This window comes from Aspergillus undulatus (assembly GCF_047715775.1).
Source record: "Aspergillus undulatus strain CBS 261.88 unplaced genomic scaffold BDV17scaffold_27, whole genome shotgun sequence".
Taxonomy (NCBI): Eukaryota; Fungi; Ascomycota; class Eurotiomycetes; order Eurotiales; family Aspergillaceae; genus Aspergillus; species Aspergillus undulatus.
In genome coordinates this window covers 293,635-319,168 of record NW_027396631.1, presented here as the reverse complement: position 1 = coordinate 319,168, position 25,534 = coordinate 293,635, and the positions used below count along the sequence as shown (strand labels likewise).

Sequence of the window (25,534 nt, the reverse complement as noted above, 5' to 3'; positions counted from 1 at the left end):
TTGTCCATTCAGCTTTCCAAACCGCTGTCGCCCTCGCCTGTTATCAGGCAAAACAGGAGGGAAGCGGTACCCCTGAGCTTACGGACGATCACCTCCGCCAGGTGGTTGCCATGTCTCAGAATTTTAAGAGATATTTGCACACCTTCCGCGGGGCGGAAGAGAAAATGGTCTATGTTGCAAGGCCCTCTAAGTACAATAGATAGCTATAGTATGGACGGAATCAATAACGCCCCACGTGAAGTTCAAAAGGAAAACCAAGGATCCCTCAGGTTCTGACTCATTGTTTACTTGCCTACGCCAACAAATTATCATCCCCGACTGTGATGATACCGACATCCCTTGTTTAAAAGGGAGAATGAGTGCACCCACTTTCCTAGGTAGTGATGATGTTATTTGCTGATCTGGTGAAGATACGAATAAATGTCGATCTAATCGCTATACCCTGTACCAATCCACCCCGGGATGATGAAAGCTTTGTTGTGGAGGCACTTATCTGAATACTTCGGCTCGCAGGCTAAATTAGATATATATACACAGGATAACTGTATTTGGCCGTGCAGAATAGAATATCGACGGACTGAGAAACGAGAATCCGCGCTTGGATCAGCTGAAGAAAAGGAAAGAACCGCCCCGAGCATCCTGAGCTGTACGCCTCATCCCGGGTCATTCTCTGATACGCTGCTCAATATCTACGAAGAATAACCGCGTATCGACTCCGGCTGAAACCTTTGGGGACTCCCAAATGAACAATTCATCAGGGAGAACGATTCATCTGAACGAACCCAATGAGCCACTGGGGGGCCGATGGGGTTGGCCACCCCTCTCAAGACAACCGCAAGTCGTCGATGGACCGTGTGTAAAGTCCCTTCGGTACCAGTAATGAAAGGCTCAGCCGTATTATGAAGGCTATGATCAGTTACCTGGTCTTTCTCGCGGATGCCTGCTTGTCCCTCTCCCGCGGCCGCTGCCACCGCCAGAACCTCTGACGACTTGATATGGAAACAAAACCAGTGCCTGGAAATGAACATGACGAAGACAACAGACATGCTTATTATATATTTCCAGTGCAGTAATGTAAAAATAGCCCTAAGTGTCCTCCGATAGCCTGAAATCCAAATCGTTACATATATAAGCGAAAACACCAACCTTCTCATGAGCCTTCACGAGATCCCGAATCATCCACAAGGCCTCATCATACTGCTCCAAAACGACTCGGGCAAAAACAGCATGCCAGGAAAAAGGATTATGCCTTCGGGCTTCAGGGGAGGGGAGAGCTTGTAGGAAGTCCATCTGCTCAGCAAAGGGTAGGAAGTCGAAGATGTAGGCTACCTGTCTCCCTCTTCCTGTTTCTGTTTGTGCGTTCCAGGTGATGTGGAGACTCAGCTGCTTCCAGTTGTAGTTGTTTGCGCTGTAGGCTCTTTTTAGTTTGTAACAGCTCCACGATACTGCTTAATTGTTAGCAGATGCAGTAGATGCACTTTATCACTGAACAGGAGGACGCATACATACTCTTTGGTGTGACCCTCTTATTGGTATGGTCATATTGGCAGTGGAAAGTCCCATTGAGGTCCTTGTCTATCACTGACCAGAATGTTCCTTGGAATCTGGTTTTATAGTCGAGTTGCTCCTTTGCGAAGTTGGCAGTACAGAATCTAGGTTTGGTTTTCCATCAGAGGTTTTCGGAATAGATTATGCACAGTATAGAAATACTTAGATGGCGAAATTGGCCATCGGTGGGTCCTATATGCGTGTCAGCATCTCATGATCTTTTATCACAGTATTCTTCCTGCTGCTCGTACAGTTACAATGGACAATTCAGACCCACGGTGAACCCATTCACTCTCTATAGTTACTGATCAGATTTAATGGTTCAAAATCTTGAAAGAAAAGGCGATATGTTCCATACCAATCTCCTCGAATATATGGATCTCATTCTGTGGGTTTGATGGTGTGTTCTCCGCCATGGCCAGTAGGAGTATTCATAGCCCTAATAGAGATAAGGTTTAAGGTTGAGTGAATGAACCCAAACAAAGTGGCACAAGAGGTCTTTGTTCTATTATATAACCTTAAATTCAACAGTATAATTGTGTTTTCTCTTTTTTTCTCTCCCTTTAACCTCTCCTGGCGGGCTCATTGGGAGATTGCCCGAGTTCGTCGTCGCCGTCAAACGGGATAAACCTAAGCCACACCATTCCATTGGTGACAAGTCAACATGACAGGGATCTGCGCAACCGGTTGAATTCTGAAATCTGCCTCGCAGCCTTGTAGCCTTGGAAATCTGATTGGGTGGTGGTACCGACGAAAATGGGTTGACCTGGATGCCCGCGTCAGCCAGCCAGCGTTTGGGAGATGTAAGCCGTGCAATGGGAGCCCTGCGTGTGTCGTATTTCCTGTATCCAGCCAGCACAGACACACCACGTCGACAAGCTCATACTGCCGAGAAGATACCCGGATGTATGTAACTGCCTTGTCTTGTTCATTTGCTATTTAGATAATAATTCCGCTGTTTACCTCATCTGAATAGTCTGAGTGCCCAGGGTCGGGAAAAGTAGCTGACCAAGAGGACTTTCACCCTACCTACGATCAGGCTGTTAACAAAAAATAAAAAATAAAAAATAAAAAATAAGAGCCTGCAAAGTCTGCACAATGACAAGGGCCAGGGTCAGAGCCAGCTCCTTAATCTGGATGACAAGAAAGCATCTATTGAGCATGTCTCTCATCTTAAGTTTTACTGAGTCGATAAGTCGTTTCCCTTCCCCTGTCTTTGTCGCGCAGAGCTTTGCCAGTCAAGGACCGCCAGTACTCTGCAAGCTCAATGCCAACAGGGATTATAGTACTTGTGCCAGTTGAAAATCAATTCGAGGTGGAGATGTTTCTGTTCACGTTCTCGTTAATAGTAGTAGTAGTAGTAGTAGCAGTGCCACAGCGCTCGCTACCTATATGTGAAATGGACCTGCAGTGCCTGGTTGGATTCCGCCTTAGGCAGCAACTAGTAATGACTGTGCGAAGTATCATGAGATAGAGATAATGAAATGGCTCGTCTATGTAGACGACCTTCCTCTGGACTTGTGCTGACTCTACAAAACAGCTCCTATTCTGCAAAGGGGTGGTGATTGAACAGAGTGATCGTCAGGGAGGTATAGAGGGGGTCAAAAGTAGCGTTGAGTGGACGGATATATATATATACACCAGGTGGGAGTCTCGCTTGCTTAGCGAGAGCGTCAAGATAAATGAAATGGAGCTAAGTTGTACAAATTTTGTTTATTGAAGCAAGCTTTTTGTATCTCACATCTCACGTCTCACATCCACTCATTCATATGTCCTCTTCGTCCGCGTCTCCTTGTCCAACCACCAATCCTCCTATCCAGTCAGTCCAGTCCAGTCATCACCACCACATCCACAATCAGTAAGCATAAACAACATTTCCAATCCCCTCTGTCTGGTAAGTAACACACCACAACCATATTCATCCAGTAACGATAAGCATCATCACCGTCCCGCCTCGGACTCCAACACCAACACCAAACGACGACACGACAACGACACGCAACAACCACGCTGATGATAACACGCAACGCAACGTACACATCTATGAAAGGAAATTCATGCAGTCGTTATAATCCCGTCTCATGCCACGGAGCAAGCACAGAACCTAGGAGAAGCAGCCGTGAAATGAGGTAAACCAAAGGGCTATGCGAGGAAATTCGGGGTATATACCAGAGCGACATCATCATCCACCAGATACAGCATCGTGAAAAGAAAATAAAAGCGCAATGTCAAGATGGGGAGCCATATTGGGTGAGTGGATGAGAGTCATAGATTAGATGAAAATGGAAATTGCAAGGGTAAAGTGCGTCGCGGGATACTGAGTGTGTAGCATAAATGCCAATAAAAGCATAGCTCAGTCGGATAAAATGTCGATAGTAAATAGCTTCCCAACTGCCGGGTAAGACTGGTCCTCGTGTAAATAGTCTGTTGATCAAGGTTGAGGATAAATGTGCGATCGTATGAACGATCGAGAGGTAGAGCATCGTGCAACTGATCAGGTTGATCGATGCATGAGAATTCGATGGTGATAAATTGTTGAAGGGTGGTGAAGGGTGGGGCATCTCCATGCGTATTGCGATGTCTGGTGAGAGTATCATATTCCGGGGTTGAACCGGGCCTCTCGTTCGTCGTATAGAAATCATGGGATGCGCTCATAGAACAACAGGTATGCCACCTTGTTGTCGCGGGTTCCGTATCGTCCGAGCGGTGTGCGAACTCCGGATGATGCTCCAGACTGGTTCGGGGTGCCGTTGACACCAGCTGGAGTGGACTTCTTGCTCGAGTGGCCACCAGAGCCGGTACCGTTGACCTGGCTCCAACCGCGGTCGTCGTCGGACTGCTCGTCCTGATCAATATGATCGTATATGTTGCCAGGTTTTTCGTCGCGCTTATGCTGTTCCAGCGCCGCGGCAAGCACCTTCGGGTCTTCTTCTCCGCCAGCTTCTGCAACATCCTCGCTCTTGACCCGGCGAATAATTGTGTCATCGAGGCGAATCCATTCACGGCCCTCCTGACGACGAACATCGACGGTGTAATGGCCGCCACTGGCATTCTTCCCGTGGTGGTAAATGACTCCAATGAGTCGATACTTGGGAAGGCCGCCTTGAGCCATCATGACGTTTCGTCGGTGTGGGGGGAACACCTCCCGAGGAATTTCCAGATCGAGAGGGTAACCGACCTTCTTCCAGATCTTTTGAGTGCCATGTGTCACGCTGTCGTACTGGAATCGCTTAAGGTGAAGGATGAGAACAGGGGGCAATGTCTCAATGAAGACTTGCTTGGTGGCAGTTACATTTGGGCCTCGTGCAGAGTTGAAGTCGCCTTGGATGCTTTCTGACTTGGTCAATCCCTTTAGTGCATCGATAATGTTGTGGACGTCCGGAGCGCCAATGTCAAGTTGCAACGGCTGATACGGCTCGAGGGTCACCGAAGGCTTGTTGCCAGGCACGCGGAACTCTGACCGGATCTTGCCGCCAAAAATCTTCGTAACTGGAGACTCGGAGGAAATGTGTCCGGACGACCGCGTGACAGCAGGCTTTTGCTTGTGGCCGACTTCCAACCAGCCGTCGCCATTCTCGCTGTCCGAAGGTGTAGAGTTAGCGTTTGTTGCTGTAGAATCCTTAGCAGCGCGAGCGCATTCCTCGTGCATTTCTTCCAAAAGGAAACCCAGGAATTCCTGAGCATCCTGCTGGTGGCCGCGTCGCATGTCTCGGAAACGTGGAAGCTGGCGAATGACTTCATAAACAAACTCCGGAACGAAGGCTTCTCCATACTGTTCCAATTCAGCTGCCTTCAGCCTCTTGCGCAGCTGTTCCTCGTCCTCGGCAGCATCAATAACACGGAATTCTTTCATGAACATGATCAGGGCATCAACCACGGGAAAGTTGCTCTGGATGCTGTGGGACGCTCGCTTGCCGATATGGTCCAAGAACTGATAGAATGGGACGCAGGAAACAAGAATCTGAAGCACTGAGTTCATATAGCACATGTTGCCGGTGTTGACGAGCCCTCTGGGTTCAAGGAAGGAAACCTTGTCGCTGTACTGAGAAACCTCGTCTCCGATATTGGAGATAACATCTGCAACGGACTGATTTCGATGTGAAGTTAGGCCATTAACCACACCCGACGGAGCACTCTGGCCAGCCGCACGAGCAAGGTTCTTGTTTCTGACCAAGTCCGCCCAAGACTTTGGCGCTGTAGGTTTGGCGGGCTCTTCAGGCTTCTTTTCAGTTGGCTCAGTTGCGGCTTCCGCTGGGGTCTCCGTAGTCGTACTAGCTACTTCTGAGGTCGATTTAGGTGTTTCGGAAGGGCGGCTAGCTTCGCCTGTGGTGCCGCGACGGGGAGTGTTGGGAGCAGGGAGGACCGGGACAACTGGCACAATCGGGATGGCTGCTTTTAGTCCTTTGGATTGGGACTGAGGACGGGCAGTTGCACTTTGCACAGCGGAAGAAGGCGTTGTAGGCTGAGTGGAGTCCGCAACAGAGGGAGCAGCAGATAGCGTTGGAGTTTGCGGTTCAGAAGGAGTGTGAGCCTGAGTTCCTTGGGTCTTGACCTGTGCGGGAGGTTTTGTCTCTTGTGGACGAGGTGCATCCTTGATAGGGAGCTCCACGGAGAGCGAAGAAGCCTGCAAATTGCGGGTGTTTCGTCGTCTACGCGGCGCTCTGGCCGGGAAAGGACTATCAGGGTTTGAAAGCCAAGGAAGCTATATTATATCAGCATATATCCAAGAGTGGGTTGGGTTAATATCTCTTACCGGAGCGCGGAAAGGTTCCTTAGGAGGGGAAGCAGCGTTGACTGGAGGAGGAACAGGAGAGGACATAGCCGGACTAGGTGTAGGATGGACGGGAACTACCACGGGCGACTGAGCATGAGGCGGAATTGGCGCAGGAGCTGGGACAACGGACGGTGACATCGGGTTCTGGAAGGGTGTCGAAGTCCTTGGCTGTAGAGGAAGCGATTGTGGCGGCATGTGTGCTGGAGCCATTAAAGGCTGTTGAGGAGGATACGACGAGATAAAAGCCGGTGCATATGGGTTAAAGTGAGGGCGAGGAGGCATCTGCATCGGCGGAAACGGTCCATACCACTGGGGATACTGCTGCGGAGAATAGGCGGCGGGAGGAGGATGGCCGTTCATCTGCGGTGGATAACCCATGTACGCGGGAGGCGACCGCATGTTGGGAGGGCCACTGGCGTAGGGAACGTCCTGCTGACGCCGAGGCGCCGGAATGGGTGGCTGCCCATGGGGCATTGCGGGCAGATGATGGTTCATCATGTCCAGGCACGAGAGAGAGCCGCCTTGACAATTTCAGCCACGCGTTGCCTCAATGGGAGCCATACGAGGTCCTGAGAGATATTCGCGAGGAGATTGAGCCTATTAGGCGGCCATTATCCCTTGAGGGCAGCTGGCTCGATAAAAAGAAGAAGAGTTGGAGCGATGAGGTTCGGCGATGTCTGTGCGAATGGCCTAGAGGAGGGGGGGCGGTTCGTGTGTTAGCCTGCACGAAGAGGAAATGCACAAAGAGGAACGCACGAAGGCAGAGTAATAGAGCGAAAAAAAGCAAGAGAGAAAAAGAAAGAGGGTATACTAACCTGAAGTCCAGCGAAGTGAATAAGTTATTGGAAGGATGATAATAAAAGAAGAGAGCAGAGGCAGCGGGCGGCCAGAGGAGGAGAGGAGAGGCAGACGGGCAGCGGCAGAAAGGCGACAGAGCTCCCGAAGCGGACTGAGATGATGTTTTTTTCGGGGAGTTACCACTGCCAGTGCACGTGCCTGAGGCTCCCGCCGCCAAGCCTCCCGATGACATACTGCTGCCAATTCCTGCTCCCTCATGTCTCGCCCCTCACTCGCTTTCTCCTTTCCCTGCCTCGAGCCGGAGGAGGATCAGGTTGCTGGTGCTTCTCCTCTCCCATCTTACCCCTCGGGGTTCTCTATCCGATTGAATCCGTTACTTATGTCCTGAGATTTATTTTGTGCTTGTTGTACCTTGCGGAGACGCCCCTCTTGAGTCAGGAGGACTCGGCCCCTCATCAATTCCTCAGCCGAAAGACGACTGGTGTTGCTTCAAGCAAGCAATGTCGTCCAATTCTAGCCAGACTCCTACCTCTTCCAAGGCCGTGAATATCCCGAATAAGTCGTCATCCTCAACGTTTCACTCTGCACCGGCAATCGACAGCGGTACCAGACGCGGAGGATCGGGCAGTTTTGGCGCAGGATTGGCCTCGAGGAGCTCGAGCTCACCTCGGAACAACCAGGCTCTCAAAAGCCAGCACAAACGACAAAGACGTCCGCGGCTGTTGGATGATGATATCGATGAGTCGGTGGGTGTTCCAAGCAAGCAGAAGTTCCGAGCGGTTGTGCTGATTGAATAGACCATCATGAGATCGACAACCAGCCGGAAAGGACAGACGTCCATTACCCATTTGATGAACTTTTCCCTTCCCCCTCGACCCGAGTACCATCCTCCACCGCGAAACACGCGCCGCTACAACTCATGGGGCCTTGGTTCTGGCTATCATGCAATGGATAAGGCGCGCTACGTGCACGCCAATTACCGTTTCATTGTAACGCCAAACCGCGTCTATCATGCTCAGGCAGCTAATGCAGATGTCCACTTGGACTGGGACTCGATTCTTCAGATCCTTGTTTCCGCACAGACCCAGTCGTCCAGTTGTCCGATTTGCTTATCTACCCCTGTCGCTCCACGGATGGCTCGGTGTGGACATATTTTCTGTCTGCCTTGTCTAATTCGCTTTATGCACTCGACAGACGCTGAGAATCCGGTGCCTGAGAAGAAGGTGCGCTCGAAAAAGTGCCCTATCTGCTGGGACAGCATCTACATTTCGGAAACACGACCGGTGAGATGGTTCAGCGGCCAGGAGGGTATTCTACCTTTCGAGGGCGGCGACGTTGTGCTTCGGCTAGTCAAGAGGGAGCCTCGCAGCACTCTCGCCCTACCCAGAGATGGTGCTGAGAGCCTCGATCCTGAAGAGGACATTCCGTGGTATCACGCTGCGGAGGTTGCAGACTATGCTCGCATAATGAAAGGAGGAGAAGAATACATGAAATCACAATATGATGCCGAGATTGAGGACCTGCGCAGGCAGGAGCAAGAGGACGAAGTGCTGTTCGGAGACGACACAACATGGACGAAGAAGGCAGTATCAGCCATCGATGAGGCTAAACAAAAGCTTCAAGGCATTGGGAATCCACCAGAGCCATCACTTCAGCCACATGTCACTCGGCTTCCGAAAGACACAGTTGATCATCAGCAGCCACCAGAAGAAGTTGCCCTCATGTATACATCTCAGCATGCGACCAAGTCTGGCCAAGCCTCGTCTGACTCAGCCACCCTCTCGACGGAGAACGTAATATCTCAGGCAACAGAGGCGATGGGTAACATCAGCTTGACTAGCACGAACGGCACAAGGCCCAAGCAGAAGCACGCCGCGAGAGGCGGCAACGCGCCTCATCCTTCCGACCTGCCGTACTATTTCTACCAGGCACTACCTCACTACTACCTATCTCCGCTTGACATTCGCGTTCTGAAAGCCGCGTTTGGCGACTATTCACTATTTCCGGCGACGATCCTACCTCGAGTCGAACACATTACTACCGGCCACATTGTAGATGACGAGTTACGCAAGCGAGTCAAGTACCTCGGCCACCTTCCTCAAGGCTGCGAAGTCAACTTCCTCGAGTGCGATTGGAGGGATGTCGTTGTACCTGAAATTCTAGAGCAGTTCAGTGCGGAGCTGGGCAAGAGGAGGAAGCGAAATAAGGAAAAGGAAGCTCGCGAGGAGAAGAGTCGCATCAGAGCGGAGAAGGAGGAGGATGAAAAGAGATGGGCCGCAGCCCGCCAGAAAAGACCAAGCATCAGCGCTAGCGATCGTCCATTCAATGACCGTGATTTCCTGCCGTTAGTGGGTAGTTCCTCTGCAGCAGATGCCGGAATCGAGCTCGGATCTTCCGCTTCACCACCTCGGTCGTCGTCCCACTTCAGCGCCCTGGCCAGTCCGTCAACCAGCCCTTCCGGAGCCCGCACGGTCTGGGGTACCGCCGCTGTCGCAGGATCAACGCAGCCGGACCACCTCAGACCTACTCCGCGAGATGGCTGGCTTGAAGGATGGGAGGAGGAGCTGTTTGCGCAGCAGGAGTCTGAGCTGATAGCCCAAACGGCTGTCGACGAAAACAGTTCTTCCTCGCAGGCCAAGAAGAAGGGGAAGAAGAACAAGAAGATTACACTCATGTCGACGAATATCCAAAGGGGCGCTTGACCTGATTGCGGTGGCGGCGTTCCGCTCTGTTTATACAACTTCTCTGTATTTTTTGTTATGTCTCTTCGAAGCGCGAGTACGGTATCATGATAGTTCTTTGGAGTAGAGGGAAGGAGTCGACGGCTGTTTGCATTTACGAACATACACTACTTTATATATTATTAGAAGTCTAGTGCAATGAAATAAACAATGAAATAAAGCTGCCCTGTTAATCTGACGATGCTTGGACCTGCAAGTGATCTTGTTTGCAGAGTGGGGACCCTCCTCTGTGGCTGATTTGCTGGCCCCTTGACGATCGCCGTGCTAAACGTTCCCCAGCTTTACTATTATGATTTTTGTTGTCTTCAACCAAAACATTCCGCCTTTCCCTTTTCCCTCTCTTCCCTTCAATTGTCCTTTCTTTCTTTCATAATTTGGTTTCTGGAGGCTAGGCTACTCCAGTCTTTTATGCCTACGGAATTATGACTGTCACTCGTTCTCAGACGGGGAGAACCCCCAAGTAAGTTGCCACTCTGGTCAGGGGCAATGCGACGAACGCCCCTTTGCTGCATTCAATCTCTTCACAGACACTCTTTCCAGTCAATTGCTTACCAGGCCGTTAAATGCAGAAGAGTAGACCGTCCCGGCTACGTCGAGACGCCCGGTCGCCGCGTCACTCGCAGCAGCGTTGCGCCCGACGAGGTATCGGATACACCAACGGAGTCAAGGGGCAGAACAAGATCCACGACCCGCCGACGCACAACGCGAGCAAAGTCTGAGGAGAAGTCTGAAGAGGACATCAAGCCCTCCACGAGCAACGGCCACTCCAATGGACACAGCAACGGCAACGCCGCCGCCAAGGAGAAGCAGCGCATCGTCGACGGCTGGGCGGAAGGCATGGACCCCAAGGTCGACTACAGCGGACACTTTGAATTCGGCGGCTCCATGGGCGTTCTCTCCATGATGATCGGTTTTCCGCTCTTAATGTACTACATGTGGATTGGCGCGACTTACTACGACGGCAAGTTCCCTACTCGGGAAGAAGGACAAAGCCTGTCAGAGTTTTTCGCGCATCTTGGACACTTGGTTTACGAGGGCGCGTTCCCCTCGCTCAAGGCGTGGACTATCTACTGGACTTTCTTTATCTTCGAGGGTATCCTATACATCTATGCTCCTGGTATCACTGTTATGGGTCGTTCTTTGCCGCACCTTGGCGGCAGGCAGCTGCCATACTACTGCTCTGCTCTTTGGTCGTTCTGGACTACGATTGCGATCGCTTGTACACTTCACTTTACTGGCCTTTTCAAGCTTTACACGATCATTGACGAATTCGGCCCTCTCATGAGCGTGGCCATTCTCTCTGGATTCCTGGTTGCTTTGGTCGCCTATTTCTCGGCATTGGCTCGTGGAGCGCAGCACCGCATGACCGGCTACCCAATCTACGATTTCTTCATGGGCGCTGAGCTCAACCCTCGCATGTTCGGCATCTTGGATTTCAAGATGTTCTTCGAGGTGCGCCTGCCTTGGTACATTCTTCTCCTTGTCACCATGGGTACTGCCGCGCGACAGTGGGAGAACTACGGATACATGTCCGGAGAGGTTGGATTCCTTCTGCTGGCGCATTTCCTCTACGCCAACGCCTGCTCTAAAGGTGAAGAGTGCATCGTCTCCACGTGGTGAGTTGAACTCCTTGATCTAAATAAAGCGATCCTAACAGGTCAGGGATATGTACTACGAGAAATGGGGCTTCATGTTGATCTTCTGGAACCTGGCCGGTGTCCCCTTGAGTTACTGCCACTGCACAATCTACCTCGCCAACCACAACCCCGCCACCTACCACTGGAACCGCTTCTTCCTGGCGTTCCTCTATATCGCTTACCTATTCGTCTACTGGGTCTGGGACACAACCAACAGCCAAAAGAACCGCTACCGCCAGCAAGAGCGCGGCACCCGCGTCTTCCGCAAGGCCTTCCCCCAACTCCCCTGGCAAACCGTCGAGAACCCCAAGACCATTACCGCCGCCGACGGCTCCAAGATCCTGGTTGACGGGTGGTACGGCAAGGCACGCAAGATCCACTACACTTGCGATCTCTACTTTGCTCTGAACTGGGGTCTTATCACTGGCTTCAACAGCCCATTCCCGTGGTTCTACCCCGTTTTCTTTGCCTGCATGATTTCTCACCGCGCTCTGCGCGATATTCAGCGCTGCCGGAACAAGTATGGTGAGGCCTGGGTTGAGTACGAGAGACAGGTTCCGTACCTGTTTATTCCTGTGAGTTTAATCAGCTTTCATCGAGGATACCATACTAATTATTTTTAGTACGTCTTCTAAGCCCGCCTACTCCGGGTCCCAGTCCACCCCGATCATGGACTATTTTGAGACAGTGCCATGGGCCGTCGCATCGAAACTTAGCCCACAGCTTCGTCTCTGCATCTTGCTTTTCTCTCTGATTTTGTACTACCATTCACTGTATCTATTACCTTCGCCCCTGCATCTGTTCTCACCATTGATTTTCCTCCTTTTTCTCTGCACTGTTGTCCTTTTACGTTTGTACCGACACGAAGGATCCAAACCTTCTTGACCTTCTTGACCTTTCTAGATGGCCGTAAAGCCGAACTAACTAATCACGATAATCTGATCTCGATCTCGACGCAAGAAATGTACCTTACTCAATCTCAACAAAATATCTAATTGAACAATAACAAGAATAAAATAGTTATCATCACGTGACACTTATCAGCAGGCACCCCGCACTCATCCTGAAGCTCTCAAGCTCGAGCTCAAGCTCCTCAACACCAACTCCAAGTACTATAAACACCATTAATCAACTGAAAGAGAACCAAAATGCTCATCAAAGAATACACCTACGACGTCCCCACAAGCGCAGACGGCAATGGCTCAATGCGTATGTTTCGTTCTCTCTTTCTCTTTAACCTCCCAGCTCCGCTAACAGCCGGCAGGAATATATGTCTTCCACCCCAGCATCCCCGGCTACCCCAATGCACGCTTTCCGGGTGTTGTTGTGTTTAGTGAGATTTATCAGGGTATATAATCCCCGTCTTCCCCTCATCTCATCTTATATTATACAAATAGATTGATTGATGGTGGTTGGTTTCGCTTAAACGTGCAGTAACCGGCCCAGTCGCCCGCTTCGCGCGCCAAATCGCCGGGCAGGGATACATCGTCGCCGCACCATCGAGCTACCACGAGTTTACCGGTCCGGAAGCACTAAGTTATAACGCCGAGGATACGGATCGGGGGAATGAGTGGAAAATCACGAAAACAATTCCCGCCTACGACGAAGATGCCTCCCTATCCGTCTCATACCTCCTCAGTCTCCCAACATGTACCGGCCGCATCGGCGCAACGGGGATGTGTCTCGGTGGCCATTTAGCGTACCGGTGTGCGCTTGATGAAAGGGTTCATGCAGCGGTCTGTTACTTCGCGACGGATATTCATTCACACACTCTTGGGAAGGGGAAGAATGATGATTCTTTGCAGAGGGCGGGGGATATTCGAGGGGAACTTGTTATGATTTTCGGGAAGAATGATACGCATGTTCCCCCCGCAGGACGGGACTTGATAAGGACGACATTGCATGAGAAGGGGGTTTTGTTTAGTTTTTATGAGGTTGCTTGGGCGCAGCGTACGTCTTGCCCATCCCTGTCCAGTTCTCCCATTGATTGAGACTGACATGTTAACTGTCTGTGTTAGACGCATTCGTCCGCGACGAGCTAAGCAAAGGCCGGTACGACCCCGCCATAAGCAAAGTGTGTTTTGAGATGCTGCTCGAGGTGTTTGGGCGCACGCTGAAGATTGATCTCGGGGAGCATGATGGGAAGAAGGTTGAGGTTGAGGATGTTTGTTGATTTACCATTCACCATTTAGCATGGATTGAGATTGGAGGGAAGTGGGTGGGTGGTAGATATATATACATGGAGACGGATGCATGCAGTCTCGATCCAGGAGAGAGATAGTGAAGGTACAGGTTCTCTGCTATACAATTGACTCTAGATAAACTATCTAAAATGAGTCCTAAATAATGTTGCAACGTGAATCCCTTTCAGGGTCGTGCTGACCGGTCACATCCGTTCGCATGGTCTCGGCCAACCCGACGTCCATTTCAAGAAACTGGGACAGGGGCATCCCCGGATTTCCGAGGCTCCAACATCATGCGGTTAACCACCATCTTTGTGTCGTCGTACTCAAAAATTGGCGGATCAGCCCTCATACGGCGCTTTCTCCAGGGCGCAAATTGACATGTATGCGAGAAGTTGTAGTACGCATAAATACAGGCGCGGAAAATTACTGAGGCAATGCGAACTTTGATGGCTGGTGCGAGGTATGTATGACAAGCTTCTACTAAAGAAGAGTAAGTCCCGCCAGTCATAAAAACGCTGTTATTGATCGATGCCTAGTAAACCAAATGTACGTGGTAAAGGCCGTGTTTAGTAAGACGTTTAGAGGAAGGGAACAGCCAACCGAGCAATGACAGGAGAAACGGTCGTGGTTGTGAGCATCCCTGAATTTATCGCTGAGAAAACCTGACTCCGCAAGAATGGGCCTGATGAGGTCCCAGTTGTCCGGGTGGGACGTTGTATTTCCCTCCTCGCTTTGAAGCGCATGATCCCGGACTTCCGGTATGCTTGAGAAGGTCTCCCCTATTCGACGAGCAATATGGTGGGGAGGAGTAGCACGCTCTAAGCCAGAAGGGCGATCCAATAAAGCTCCTTTATCCTTGTACCAAGTGTACACGGAGACGTATCGGTCAAGGCCGTCGATGAAGCTGTTGATCCGGTATGGCCTGTGGTCTTCAGTAACTATTGGTAACTCGATTAATGCAAGCGGCGAGTTATTCCATGCATCCGGCTCGTCAACATTGCTGAATCCAGGATCGTAGAGAATCTGCGCCACATCCTGGTTGCAGCCAACTAGGGAGTAGACAGACATGCCACAGTTGATCCCATCATAATCAGGCACATAATAATCTCTTTCGTCTTCATCAGTCGATCCACCTCTATGCAGCCGATTCGCTACCGTCGCTGCATGGGAAGCGAAGATTGTTGTTTCGGAATTTATCCCATATGGGGCTTGTTGAGCGGTAGGGAGATTTCCTCGCGCGAGTTGCAAAAGTTCAATCCTTCGTCTAGACAGATCTGTTTTGATGATCTGGAATATAGACCTGTCATACTGACTCACGGCTGCATACTGGAGGACCACTTGGTCATTGGGGCAAAGGCGTTTCCTAAGCAGTCTCCGGATCTTCTCCTTTTGGGACATTCGAACTGCTTCATACAGCTCAAACAGGACTTGAGATTTTTTTGTCAGCTTGCATAGCCGCTGCGTCAACATTGGGGTCATTACCAATATCTGTGTCATCGGGCATAGTGTAGTGGAGCTTCTGGCTCTTGAAGGTAGGACGGGAATGGGTAAAAAAATGAAAGGATAGAGCATGGAATGATAAAGATGGCGCTATACCGCTTGATTCGATGTTGTTCAAGGGAAACATTGACGAGGTGTTTTCCTTGACGTCGCGGGGTTTGTAATTCAGATCCGCGAACTGCCCTTTTCAACCACTTCCTCGCACCTTCCTCGACCTGCGACCAAAGCATAATTGCATTTCCTGGATCCATGACCGATTCAGCGTCTAGCAATAAGGTGATGGCTGTGGCCCTGAGCGTTTAGAATCTGGTGATGTTGACAGCGAATGACCTGATGTCTCGGGACCTAGACCAGAGCAGCTAGGATGCTGTGTCTGCAGTAATCAAACAACCCCGCTCTAGACCATGAATGCCTCAGGGTCTTCAGGGCCCAGGGGACACGGATCTGTGGGCGCCCAACTCTCAATTGAGTCGACCATGAAGTTGAAAGACGACACCGCCAGAGAGGGCACGTCCAACTGAACATGTTTCAACATATAACCACATGCTCTTGCAGGAAACTCCAGAAGCCTCGAGACGAGCGGGTCATAGCTATCCTCCAGGTACATGCAGATAGCAGCACACTCCGACCTGGCGCGATTATCCACCCACCACAAGTCAACGCCCAACATAAGCGCGAGCCACCAGGCGAGGAGTACCAGCGCAGGGGGATCCTTGGCAATCAGCCGTTCATAATAATCAGGCATCAAACGGCCCATGAACGTCGTTATCCGCGGGAACGTCTTGACGGATGGTTCAACTACCAGCAGCGGTGTTAGCATCCTCAGCGGCAGGAAATACGGATTGTTTTTTTCAGTCGACAACTCGGTTATTCCGCAGAGTTCTGCCAGCTCGGGGTGTAGGCCTTCTCTTCCAGGCCGGGAGTCGTCGAACATGTTATTTCGGGAATCCATGAACATCTCCCACCACATACTCTTGCGCAGCCAAGGCTGTGAACGGCCGAGCAAATGACGCAGTCCGGACTGGACAAATAACCAATTTAGTGAGACTGCCGGGTTCGACGAGAACACGAACGATTGGTGTGGGTTATACGAGTCTATGGTGAAGGAGTTGACTGTCATGAGCAAGCAGGCAGAGAACAACGAGTCCATTGTCTCGGGGCTGATAGGGGATTGCAGCTCTTTGCTGTATTGTCGTATCGCGCGCTGCCAGTGATGCGCTTCGAGTAGGGTGTACTTCTCCGAGTTGTCGGCAGGAAGGGCACTGCGAAGATGTGCAATCGCGACAGCAACTATGCTATGCATCAAGTACGGCGACTATATCGTCAGCCTTACCTCCCCATACTCATCAGTACCCGAAGGCTTCTCACCTCCAGCGCCAGCCGTATCATCTTCCCCCTCATAACCTCTCGCCCAGAATTACTGATAATTGTCGGCGTGGTCGTATCCTGAAAGTGCCGCAGCGTACCCAAATTCCCTAAACAATTCTTGTACTGCCCCTGTGTTGCTTGCAACATGCCATCAATCTGGCTCGCTATGGAGCTGACAGCAAGCGAGTGCGCCCTGCCATCCGGTGTCGCGACAGGAACTCCATTGAGGAACCGAGAAATAACAGCATTCTCATCCTCGCCATCGTTACCCCTCAACCTCTTCAGCCTTCCGTATCCAGGCGGAAGAATGACTTCGTATGTACAGTCGAGACCGAGCTTCGTGCATTTCTGGCACTGCGGGCGTGTTTCGTCGCACTACCAAGGCTTCGTCAGCCACAACACCAAGTAGGAAACTCTCACGACCGTGCGACAGCACGTACCTTGACACGGCGCTGCTTGCACTTGGCGCACCCCTCACGCGATTTGCGATGGGGGCGGCGGGCATGGTAGATGCGTTCTGAGGGCTGCGAGGGGAGCTTGACGCGGAATGGGACGTTCTGGCCTTCCATGGTGGTTTTGCGACAGAGAAAAGAGAGGGGTTGCAGATTCGACGTCACGAACACGAGGTGGTGTGTTGCCAATATTTACGCCCAGCCCAGCCTCGTATCGGTGGCGGTCCCGCATTCAGCCTTACTCTATCTGGGATCGCTCTACACCTGGATGATGTACTGAAGAACAATATGTGCTGTAGGTGTGGTAGAATAATCATCAACTTCATTAGCATTAGCATAAGTGTAACTGGTATATCCCCACTGCTTAACCCATCTTCGCATTCGAAAAGTCCATCTCTGTAAAACCCAAATCATTAGCACAATCCAATCCCAAATCAAAAAGAAAAACGTCTATACATACCAGGATGCTCCTTCTGAAACTTCTTAAGAATATTCATCTTCCGCTGCTCATCACTACTCGGCTCCCCCCGCTCCTTCTGGCGCTGATCATACATCATCTTCTCAACCATCGCCCTGGTCTCGCCGTCAAGATCACTCAGACTCGAATTCTCTGGCGTGATCTTCGTAACATCGATCTTTGGCGCGGTCGTCACGACATGCGCCCACCATTCCATTTTGTTTGCTTTGTCCAGGTGGATACTTATTTCTTTGCCGGGGGGTGTAGAGGTTGTTTCGAGGGTCCAGCTGCTTTCGTCGAGTTTTATGGGGTGGGGGAATGATCCCTATAGCGTAGCGAACACATTAGCATCTCCCCCCGTTATTCAAAAAATAGACGTGAGAGCTCCATACATCGATGAAAACCTCCCCATCCTTCCCCTTTAAAGCGACCCTAATCCCCTCTTTGCTAAGAGAAACATCCAAATCCTTCCCGCGATACTTTGCGTCGATCGGGATCGTAACTTCGAGGTCCCGAATCGTCTGCGTCCATTTGTAGGGGAGTTTCGCCTGCTCCGCGTCTTCGGCGGTCTTGCGTGCTTTTTCGGACTCGGTGCGTGCGGTTACTTCGGCCGGGGAGGGGTCGGACTCTGTTGTGGACATCTTGAGACACAGGGAGAGAGCGATAGAGAGAAAGAGAGGATGGGGAAAAGACTGGAAGGGCTGTGTTGTGTTGTGTTGTGAGGAGAGGAATTATTTTGGAGGGGAGCTTGTTGCTGCGGAGGTGGGGTTGGGGCTCGGATCGACTGAGCTTGAAGGTTGGGTCGAACTAAGTAGGTTCTCGGTGCTTCTACGGCGAACTATCAACACAACAGTGACGGCATTTTAGTAGAAAAATTCATACTGGACTAGAAACAAAACTCTGCAATTTGACAAACTTATGTTTCCTTAGATATCAGGAGATAAATTGTCACTCAATGCAACACTACCTTGAAGGTTTCTACCTAGAAAACGAGCTACTCTGGACAATGAGAAGAGAAGAACGGTGCAAGAAAGAAAAGAAAGGAAAAGAAAAGAAAAGAAAAATAAATACAAGACGCCCTTAGATGCCCTATGAGAGAAAAGGAATCGCGACACTGAACTGAAATTGAAGAAATCGAGCCATATCACGCCCATCCCACGCCATCCATTCCATCCCGTCCATAGTCCATACTGAAATGCTCCTGTCGAACTGAATCGAACCGCAAACAATGATGAAAAGAAAAGAAATCGCAACCGACGCCATGGTATCTTGAGCTAAAGCAAAGAGCAGGCTGTTTTACGCTTCGTAGAGGTAGAGACGTAGAGAGTAGGTACATAATGTGCAGACGCAAACCCAGATGCAGATGTATACGCACATAAGGGTGCAATGCAGGTGGTTACTCGTTACCGCCGAGCAATGTTTGAATAAGGAGGAGTTGCAGGCTCTCATGCGCATCGACTTGGTGCGGTGACGCAGCATGATGATGGATGATATCTTCGATCTCCTCTGCATCTGCATCGGCGTTCGCATTTCCAGACCCCGATGTCGGGATACTGCTTGAGCCGGGATCAACAGAGTCAAAGAACTGCCCCGCAAACTCGGCAACCTCATTCGCGAGCTTCGTCTCAAGGATATGCTCCAGCGTAGCCATATCGCGCTGCAGCTTCTGCTCCCGGAGAGCCTTTTGCTCCTCTGCGCGACGGCACGTGCCGTCCTGATCACGGAGCTTCGCGCAGTTCGGGCAGAGGTAGTTCGTCTCGCAGTAGGAGCACTTGCAGGGCGGGTTGGCGGTGACGCAGTCCTGGCAGACGTAGACAGAACAGCTGGTGCATTCGCGGAGGACGCTGGCGCAGCGTTGGCGCTGGTCGCCGATGGGGCGGTACTGAGGACAGAAGAAGGATTGGCAGCCTTGCCATTTTGTGTTTTGCTGTTCGGCTGGTGAGTCGGAAAAGATGGAGGAGGAGCGAGATCGATTGGAGTTTGAGGCGGATAGGCTGCGGGCGCGGCGGGGCTCGGATTGAGATTGTGCGGTGGCACTGGTTGTTGCGAAGGGTGGGTTGACGTCGGGTTGGTCCTCGGTGAAGCTGCTAGTGGTAGAGTCGATTACTCTTTGAGTTCGGTATGGAAGATCGAAGCCTGTTGGTGTGGTTTCTGCTAAATCAGATGCCTGGATGTCCGCTCTGGTGAATGCTAGAGGCGAGTTGGTCGAGCCCTCGGTTCGATTCTGAATTGCCAGTTTCTCCAATGTGAGGTCGCGATAGCCACAGATCCGCAGACGGAGACCACGTAGATCATGCTCGATGCACAACGGCTTGGAGCAGCTCTTACAGTGCACCTTCCAGTGCGGGGTATCATAACAGTCCTTGCAGAAGTTTCGGGGACAAGCAGAAGGTTGTCGGTCGGGAGGACCTAGCAGCCATTTCATCACCGCGATATGGCCAGCTTCAAGAGTATAGTCTGGCTTGCGAGGATCGCCATAGGCATACTGCGGGTACGACTCGCTCCATTCCTGGGCCGAGTACTCGAGATCTTCCCAGCCCTGCCCGCGAGGTAGAGGAGCGGCGCGGACTTGATCGACTTCTCGATTCGGGGTACCGATGCTAATGCCGCCACCTCCCGAGAAAATCGGCTCGGTGCAACACCAGTGGAAGTTCAGCGCGGGGTAAGACACTGATGCGTTGGGCTGCACGGCCATATCATCTTGCGCATTCTCAGCGGGATCGTACATGAGACAAGGCGAAGTAGTAGAGCCAGGAGCCCACCAGAAAGGCCCAGCAGAGGCCCCTGTCGTTGACGACTTGGGCGGTTGAGAGTGGAGGTATGGTCGTTCGTACGCGCAGCTGGCGCAAAGCGTCCTCCGGCACCCGACGCAGTGCATCAGGATACTGCACTGCTCGCACCGCTCGGCAATCTCCTCGCAGCAGTTGTCGCAGCGGATATTCTCGACGAACTGCCGGTGACTCCGGCGCAGGTGTGTCGACAGCATCTTTCCCTCTCCCACATCCCTCTTCTCCCCGGTACCAAGGGCTTCACCGAAGCAACCCGTCTCATCGTGCTCCCACAGTTTACCATCCTTCAACAGCGGACGATTGTTCGGCTCAATCGGACCGATCCAGTTCTTCGACCTCCACAGCCGATCAAACACAACCCATACCTCCGGCGATCCCTGCGGAGCGCGCATAGCGACATATCCTCTCCTCCGGAAACACCTCCCCGCCGGAGTGGAGCACCACGCCGTATCCGTCCAGATTCCAAGCTTATGACACAAGTTCACCAATTCATGTGTAGGCTCCGAGTCCGAATCCTTTCGCGTAAGCGACGAAGAAAGATACGGCCGTCGTCGATGATGGCGACACCGATACGTGTAGAGGCTCTTCAGCGCAAGATTCTGCGTAGCCGGCGAGCTACCAATGTTCTTCTCCATGCTGACATCGTACTGCAGCCCGAACATCATCAAGTACGGGATGATATGATATTTTAGCGAAACATTCTTACACCCGCGCACGGAGAGATGTTCCAGCGTTTCCCGCCGCGGATGCAGCACAGTAGATATGAGAATCTGCCCAGAAACCGCAGTGTTATCTAGCTCCAGGCTCTTTAGACACGGACTAAACGGCACCACCACCTTCATCAACAGCTGGTCAAGGGCATACGGACGTGACTGGCGCGGTGTTCTGGGGTCCGACGAGCCGGGGAGGATAATCCGGAGCGGCGACGGCGTGCCCGAGGGAAAGAGAAGGCGAAAAGAGAGGTACTTCCATGCTGTCGGATACGAGCGGAGGAAAGATCGTAGGTATCGGGAGGTGTGTGAGAGCCTGAGGATCGCGGCGGTCGGCGTCTGGAGTAATATTGATTCAAGGATCGGGGTGTGTGTGGTGATGACACGTTCAAATGTCGATAGAAGATGTTGTGTTGACTGCGAATCATCCGGTTCTGTACCTTCCATCTCCTCCTGGTTGTTACTGGTGTTATCGTCCATGTCCCGTATCGTCTCGCTATCTTCAATCTCCCGGTTCTCCGCACCAGGCGGTACCGGCATCGGGTCGTGATTGTGAACGTCGAGAGACATGGCCTGCAACACCAACTCCTTCGTCTAGTTTTTTCGTAGTCTGTCCTTCGCCTTAATCAAACAACTTTAGGCTGACGCGAGATCGCGAACACAGCGGGAGATGCGGGCGGTACGGCGCATCATAAGGGAGCGTGAAACGGAGGGCGCGTAGGTAGGGAGATCGCTCAGGAACAGGGCGGCTGGAAAGAGAAGGCCATCAAAAGGAGATCACGATGGAAAAAGCGACTTGGAACCGGGTAGTGATGCAACAGTTGAGGAGGATCGTTGGAATGAATGAGAACAAAATCCCGATCTTGCCATTGTCATCATGTGATAGGTCGCCTCGATTCATTGGCAGTTCATTCTTTTTCCTCAATCTACGCCTTTTGATTTATGATTTAGATTTATACAGGACTTTTACTGTTGAATAAGCCAAATATTTCATAAACTTGGTATCTATGTGAAATTCTCTTTTGTTGCGCTTTGCTGCGCGGATCTGGAGAAAATCCCTCTCTATCTGAATCTGAGAAGAATATGGGGCCATGGTCCAGATCCCAACTGTTGAAATCTCCCCATCTGCCACTTCCCAGCCCAACGGTTCAATCGGTAGATCGCCCAAGGGGCCAAATAATTTAGTGCCTGTCTACTGAATCCCCCACAGTATACCCCCTCGCAATACCCTTGCGCCCTTCCACCACAAGCGTACTGTCATCCATCCCCTCGCCCTCGCCATCATATTGAACGCTGTTCGCCGCACTATTGAAGTCACTCCCGAGACCTGTCCACGTCCGCTGCGACCGCAGGAACTCTGCCCCTGGAGAGAATGAGTCGCCGACCATAGCCAGGTCACCCTTTGCGCGGCGAGCGAGCGCGCGCGCTGTTGATGGGCCATCGGGCGCGGAGATTGCTGCTTTGGTGTTCGAGTTGTTGCTGATGATGCCCTGGGCGGATGCGGATGCGCGGGCGGAATCGCGCATCGGGCGCGAGTGCGACACGTACCGGCCGGTTCGGAGGTCGAACTCTGGTGGTGCGGATTCAGGTTCTGACATGGTGTCTTCGTCTTCGTCTCCGTTCTGATCTTCGTCCTGCTCCTCCCCGTTGGCGGCGCCAGAGGCCTGTTCTGAAGACGCCTGGGGCTTGTCAAGGATACTCTGGAAATCACTCTGCCAGGCTCCCGTCCAAACCCGCTCCTCATCGCCCTGAAGTGCAACCTCGAGCTCAAATGGCGTGATGACCGGCTTCCAGAAGTCCTTGCTATCAACCAGCGAACTCTCCCAGCACCCGATAACAACCCAGCCACCAATCTCGCTGAAGTTGGCGACCTTCGCGGCGTTCAACTTGCCCACGACAAACAAATAACTCTTCTTTCCTGCCGCCGCGATCTTCTCCTTTACGTGCTCCACGATGTGCAGGTAGTTCTTCACACTCAGTGTGTTGACCAGAATTCCAAATATAGGTACCGTGCTCAGTCGCGTCGTGATTGCATACCGGCGCCGTAGGACCGCCGCAGTCGACGCGGGTAGGGGCTTCACATCGCCGTCGGCGGGACCATCAGTAGGATAGATGTGGATAGCCGCGACACGAGACGCCAGCGTTAGAAGCAGCGCCGTCGGCGGCTCAGAGATATGAAAGAGCTGCCAATCGCCCAGCGACTCCGGAGCTTCCTTAACCTCATCCGGAACAGTGCGATTCGGAATAACAGAGGACGGATCATGCAGCAACTCTGTCGCAAACAGATTGCCGTATCCCTCTTGCGTCAATCGCGCGAATACCTCCGGGACATGGTCCGAGTAGGTCACGTCCGCGGCGAGGATCACCTTTGTGCTTGGATCCGGGTAGGTCTCTTTGAAGGCCTTGATCAGCGGGTCAAGCGGGAGGGACTTGCGCGTGAAGACGTAGATCACGGGGAGTCGTGCGGTTGGCGAGAGGCATGAGCGGCCGTAGTGGACGACGACATCAGCGTCGACGTGCTCCGCTGCGATTTCGTCAACGCAGCATGTCCCGTAGGATGTATCAGCCAGGATGTAGAGCTTCGGCGCAGCGCCAACGTCAAGACGGGACACCGACTCAGCTAACCCGTCCGTAGCAGTACCCTGCTGGCCACCTACTGCCCCAGTCCCATCCTTGGAAGCAGCAGATCCATTCCCATCGACAATATCTCTCGCCTCTAACCCCCGACTCAAGAGCTGAAACACCCGCGGTGCATCTGGAAGCATGTCATCCGGAAACTGCAGTGCAATCCTCTTATACCGCGCCTCGCGGATTTCTTTCAGCGTGCGTTCGATGTCATAGGTGATGGCGAGTTCCTCTTCCGAGAGGACGCGGTTCGTTTCCGGTACGACGGGGTCGGTGGCTTCGAGGATGCGATCGTCTGGTGTTGACAAGACTGGGGCGGCTTCTAGTTCTGAGCCCATTTTGACTGGTATGGACTGGAATGTGTGGGAGTGTTGCGCGTGCACTCGTGGAGGGGTTTTGCATGTGGGATGAAGGGAAATTTTTTTGGGCTCCGATCTCCCCACCTTCACCCCGCCATCGCAGGCCAATTACTGAGAAGCTAATGAAAGCGTCAACAGTCCATAACATACAATTGAAGAGGCTTATACACATAAGTATCCAAGATTCAATTCATTTATCAGTCTAAGTATATATTTAAAGATCCGCCCTCGCCGGCTCCCCAGCCCAAACCCGCCTTATCAACTCCCGAATCGGCTCACGCTGAATCTCCCTCGGATTCCAGTACGGATTGCCAACAGCAATATCAGCCGCCTTATCAATATTATCCTCCTTCATCCCGAAGTCCTTAACACCGCGCTTAACCTTCAACTTCTCCAGCAGGACGTTCAAACCCCGGATCGCATCCCCGTTACTCTCAGGCAACACCTCCGCGAGCTTCTTCATCGCCTCAGGGATCTTAGGCGCATTGTATGAGATCGCGTGAGGCAGGACAGCCGTGTGTGTTTCTGCGTGTGGGAGGTTGAAGCTCCCGCCGAGCGTGTGACAGAGTTTGTGGTGGATGGACATCCCCACGCTTCCTAGGCAGGTTCCGCACAGCCAGGCGCCGTAGAGGGCGAGCGAGCGGGCAGATGTCGAGGACGGGTCGGACACGATTTCGGGGAGGGCAGAAGCCAGCGCGCGCGTTCCCTCGAGCGCCATGAGGTTTATGACGGGGTTTGTGTTGCGGGCGTAGAGGGCCTCGACTGGAACATCATATCATTAGCATACCATACCTCCTCCATCCAAACGCCGTAGGCAATTCAAGTCCAGAAATACTCACCAGCATGAGCAATAGCATTGACCCCACTAGTCGCACTCATAGAAGCCGGCAGGGTCATCGTCAAATCAACATCATAAATAACGGTCCCAGGCAGAATCTTCGGATCCGACCTCGTCTTCTTGAGTCCCTCCGCCGTCTCACCCAAAATAGGCGTCATCTCACTCCCCGCATACGTAGTGGGTATACAAATATGGTACAATCCCGTACGGATACTGATCGCCTTCCCGAGGCCAATTGTGCTCCCGCCGCCGATGGAAATCACCACGTCGGCGTTTTGGGCCTGCGCGTAGGAAACAGCTTTGTCTGTGATGTGGGTGGGTGTGTGCATTGTTGCTTCGGTGAAGATGCCGGCGACTTCGACCTTTTCGCTCAGGACTTCCTTCACGCGCTCGGCGTGGCTGACTTGTTGCGGGGTTGAGAGGATCAAAGGACGGCTCTTCTGCACGCGCGCGATCTCGTCAGGGAGTTTGGTGAGTGTGCCGCTGCCGAAGACGACGCGGCCTGGGTTGGCGTTGTATTCGAAGGTGTCCATTCTGGATGGGTATGGATGGGATGCGAGTGAGGTGAGGTAGGGTGCAGCTGCTAAGGAGGGGAGGAAGGGGGGAAGAGAGGAACCTCTCTTGATATACCTAGAAGAAGCTTGATCATCATGAATAATCGGCGCTTCTCCCCACACCCCACCAGGTTTGGAACGTCATGAAGCTAAAGTCGACTTCGGCAATCGCTGTTGCCGTGGGTCTCGCTCGCGGGG

At 52.1% G+C, this 25,534-nt stretch overlaps 10 protein-coding genes across 10 annotated transcripts; 2 read left to right on the top strand and 8 right to left on the bottom strand.

Annotated features, from left to right (window-relative positions):
- Positions 1-1,055: 1,055 nt before the first annotated feature.
- On the bottom strand, positions 1,056-2,043 carry BDV17DRAFT_100824 (uncharacterized protein). The gene is made up of 4 exons (XM_073753681.1): positions 1,907-2,043; positions 1,806-1,843; positions 1,510-1,652; positions 1,056-1,445 (listed from the first exon to the last, which is right to left on the bottom strand). Exons 1-4 carry the CDS (start codon positions 1,931-1,933, stop codon positions 1,087-1,089), a joined length of 567 nt encoding a protein of 188 aa, XP_073615173.1. The 5' UTR covers positions 1,934-2,043; the 3' UTR covers positions 1,056-1,086.
- Positions 2,044-3,727: 1,684 nt separating this feature from the next.
- BDV17DRAFT_100819 (mRNA-binding ubiquitin-specific protease UBP3) lies at positions 3,728-6,976 on the bottom strand. Its single transcript, XM_073753680.1, has 2 exons — positions 6,302-6,976; positions 3,728-6,250 (listed from the first exon to the last, which is right to left on the bottom strand). Exons 1-2 carry the CDS (start codon positions 6,818-6,820, stop codon positions 4,187-4,189), a joined length of 2,583 nt encoding a protein of 860 aa, XP_073615172.1. The 5' UTR covers positions 6,821-6,976; the 3' UTR covers positions 3,728-4,186.
- Positions 6,977-7,358: 382 nt separating this feature from the next.
- BDV17DRAFT_264779 (RING-type E3 ubiquitin transferase MAG2) lies at positions 7,359-10,005 on the top strand. Its single transcript, XM_073758074.1, has 2 exons — positions 7,359-7,866; positions 7,918-10,005. The coding sequence occupies exons 1-2, from the start codon at positions 7,621-7,623 to the stop codon at positions 9,820-9,822; spliced, it is 2,151 nt and encodes a 716-aa protein (XP_073615171.1). The 5' UTR covers positions 7,359-7,620; the 3' UTR covers positions 9,823-10,005.
- Positions 10,006-10,283: 278 nt separating this feature from the next.
- On the top strand, positions 10,284-13,671 carry erg4 (c-24(28) sterol reductase; the record flags this gene model as incomplete). The annotated part of the gene is made up of 6 exons (XM_073760147.1): positions 10,284-10,321; positions 10,431-11,477; positions 11,524-12,077; positions 12,763-12,846; positions 12,933-13,448; positions 13,517-13,671. 6 exons carry the CDS (start codon positions 10,284-10,286, stop codon positions 13,669-13,671), a joined length of 2,394 nt encoding a protein of 797 aa, XP_073615170.1.
- A 480-nt stretch (positions 13,672-14,151) lies between these two features.
- On the bottom strand, positions 14,152-15,446 carry BDV17DRAFT_100776 (uncharacterized protein). The gene is made up of 2 exons (XM_073753679.1): positions 15,281-15,446; positions 14,152-15,111 (listed from the first exon to the last, which is right to left on the bottom strand). Exons 1-2 carry the CDS (start codon positions 15,309-15,311, stop codon positions 14,189-14,191), a joined length of 954 nt encoding a protein of 317 aa, XP_073615169.1. The 5' UTR covers positions 15,312-15,446; the 3' UTR covers positions 14,152-14,188.
- BDV17DRAFT_100736 (Zn(II)2Cys6 transcription factor) lies at positions 15,419-17,294 on the bottom strand. Its single transcript, XM_073753678.1, has 3 exons — positions 16,993-17,294; positions 16,553-16,927; positions 15,419-16,499 (listed from the first exon to the last, which is right to left on the bottom strand). Exons 1-3 carry the CDS (start codon positions 17,119-17,121, stop codon positions 15,582-15,584), a joined length of 1,422 nt encoding a protein of 473 aa, XP_073615168.1. The 5' UTR covers positions 17,122-17,294; the 3' UTR covers positions 15,419-15,581.
- Positions 17,208-18,246, bottom strand: BDV17DRAFT_264741 (NudC domain-containing protein). The gene is made up of 3 exons (XM_073758073.1): positions 17,854-18,246; positions 17,465-17,786; positions 17,208-17,400 (listed from the first exon to the last, which is right to left on the bottom strand). Exons 1-3 carry the CDS (start codon positions 18,100-18,102, stop codon positions 17,369-17,371), a joined length of 603 nt encoding a protein of 200 aa, XP_073615167.1. The 5' UTR covers positions 18,103-18,246; the 3' UTR covers positions 17,208-17,368.
- Positions 18,247-18,354: 108 nt separating this feature from the next.
- Positions 18,355-18,736, bottom strand: BDV17DRAFT_100695 (uncharacterized protein). The gene has a single exon (XM_073753676.1). It carries the CDS (start codon positions 18,613-18,615, stop codon positions 18,388-18,390), a length of 228 nt encoding a protein of 75 aa, XP_073615166.1. The 5' UTR covers positions 18,616-18,736; the 3' UTR covers positions 18,355-18,387.
- On the bottom strand, positions 18,355-21,786 carry BDV17DRAFT_264739 (uncharacterized protein). Its single transcript, XM_073758072.1, has one exon. The coding sequence runs from the start codon at positions 21,528-21,530 to the stop codon at positions 18,858-18,860; it is 2,673 nt and encodes an 890-aa protein (XP_073615165.1). The 5' UTR covers positions 21,531-21,786; the 3' UTR covers positions 18,355-18,857.
- Positions 21,787-22,141: 355 nt separating this feature from the next.
- BDV17DRAFT_282114 (uncharacterized protein) lies at positions 22,142-25,315 on the bottom strand (the record flags this gene model as incomplete). Its single annotated transcript, XM_073760146.1, has 3 exons — positions 22,142-23,938; positions 24,195-24,706; positions 24,784-25,315. The coding sequence occupies 3 exons, from the start codon at positions 25,313-25,315 to the stop codon at positions 22,142-22,144; spliced, it is 2,841 nt and encodes a 946-aa protein (XP_073615164.1).
- Positions 25,316-25,534: the final 219 nt, after the last annotated feature.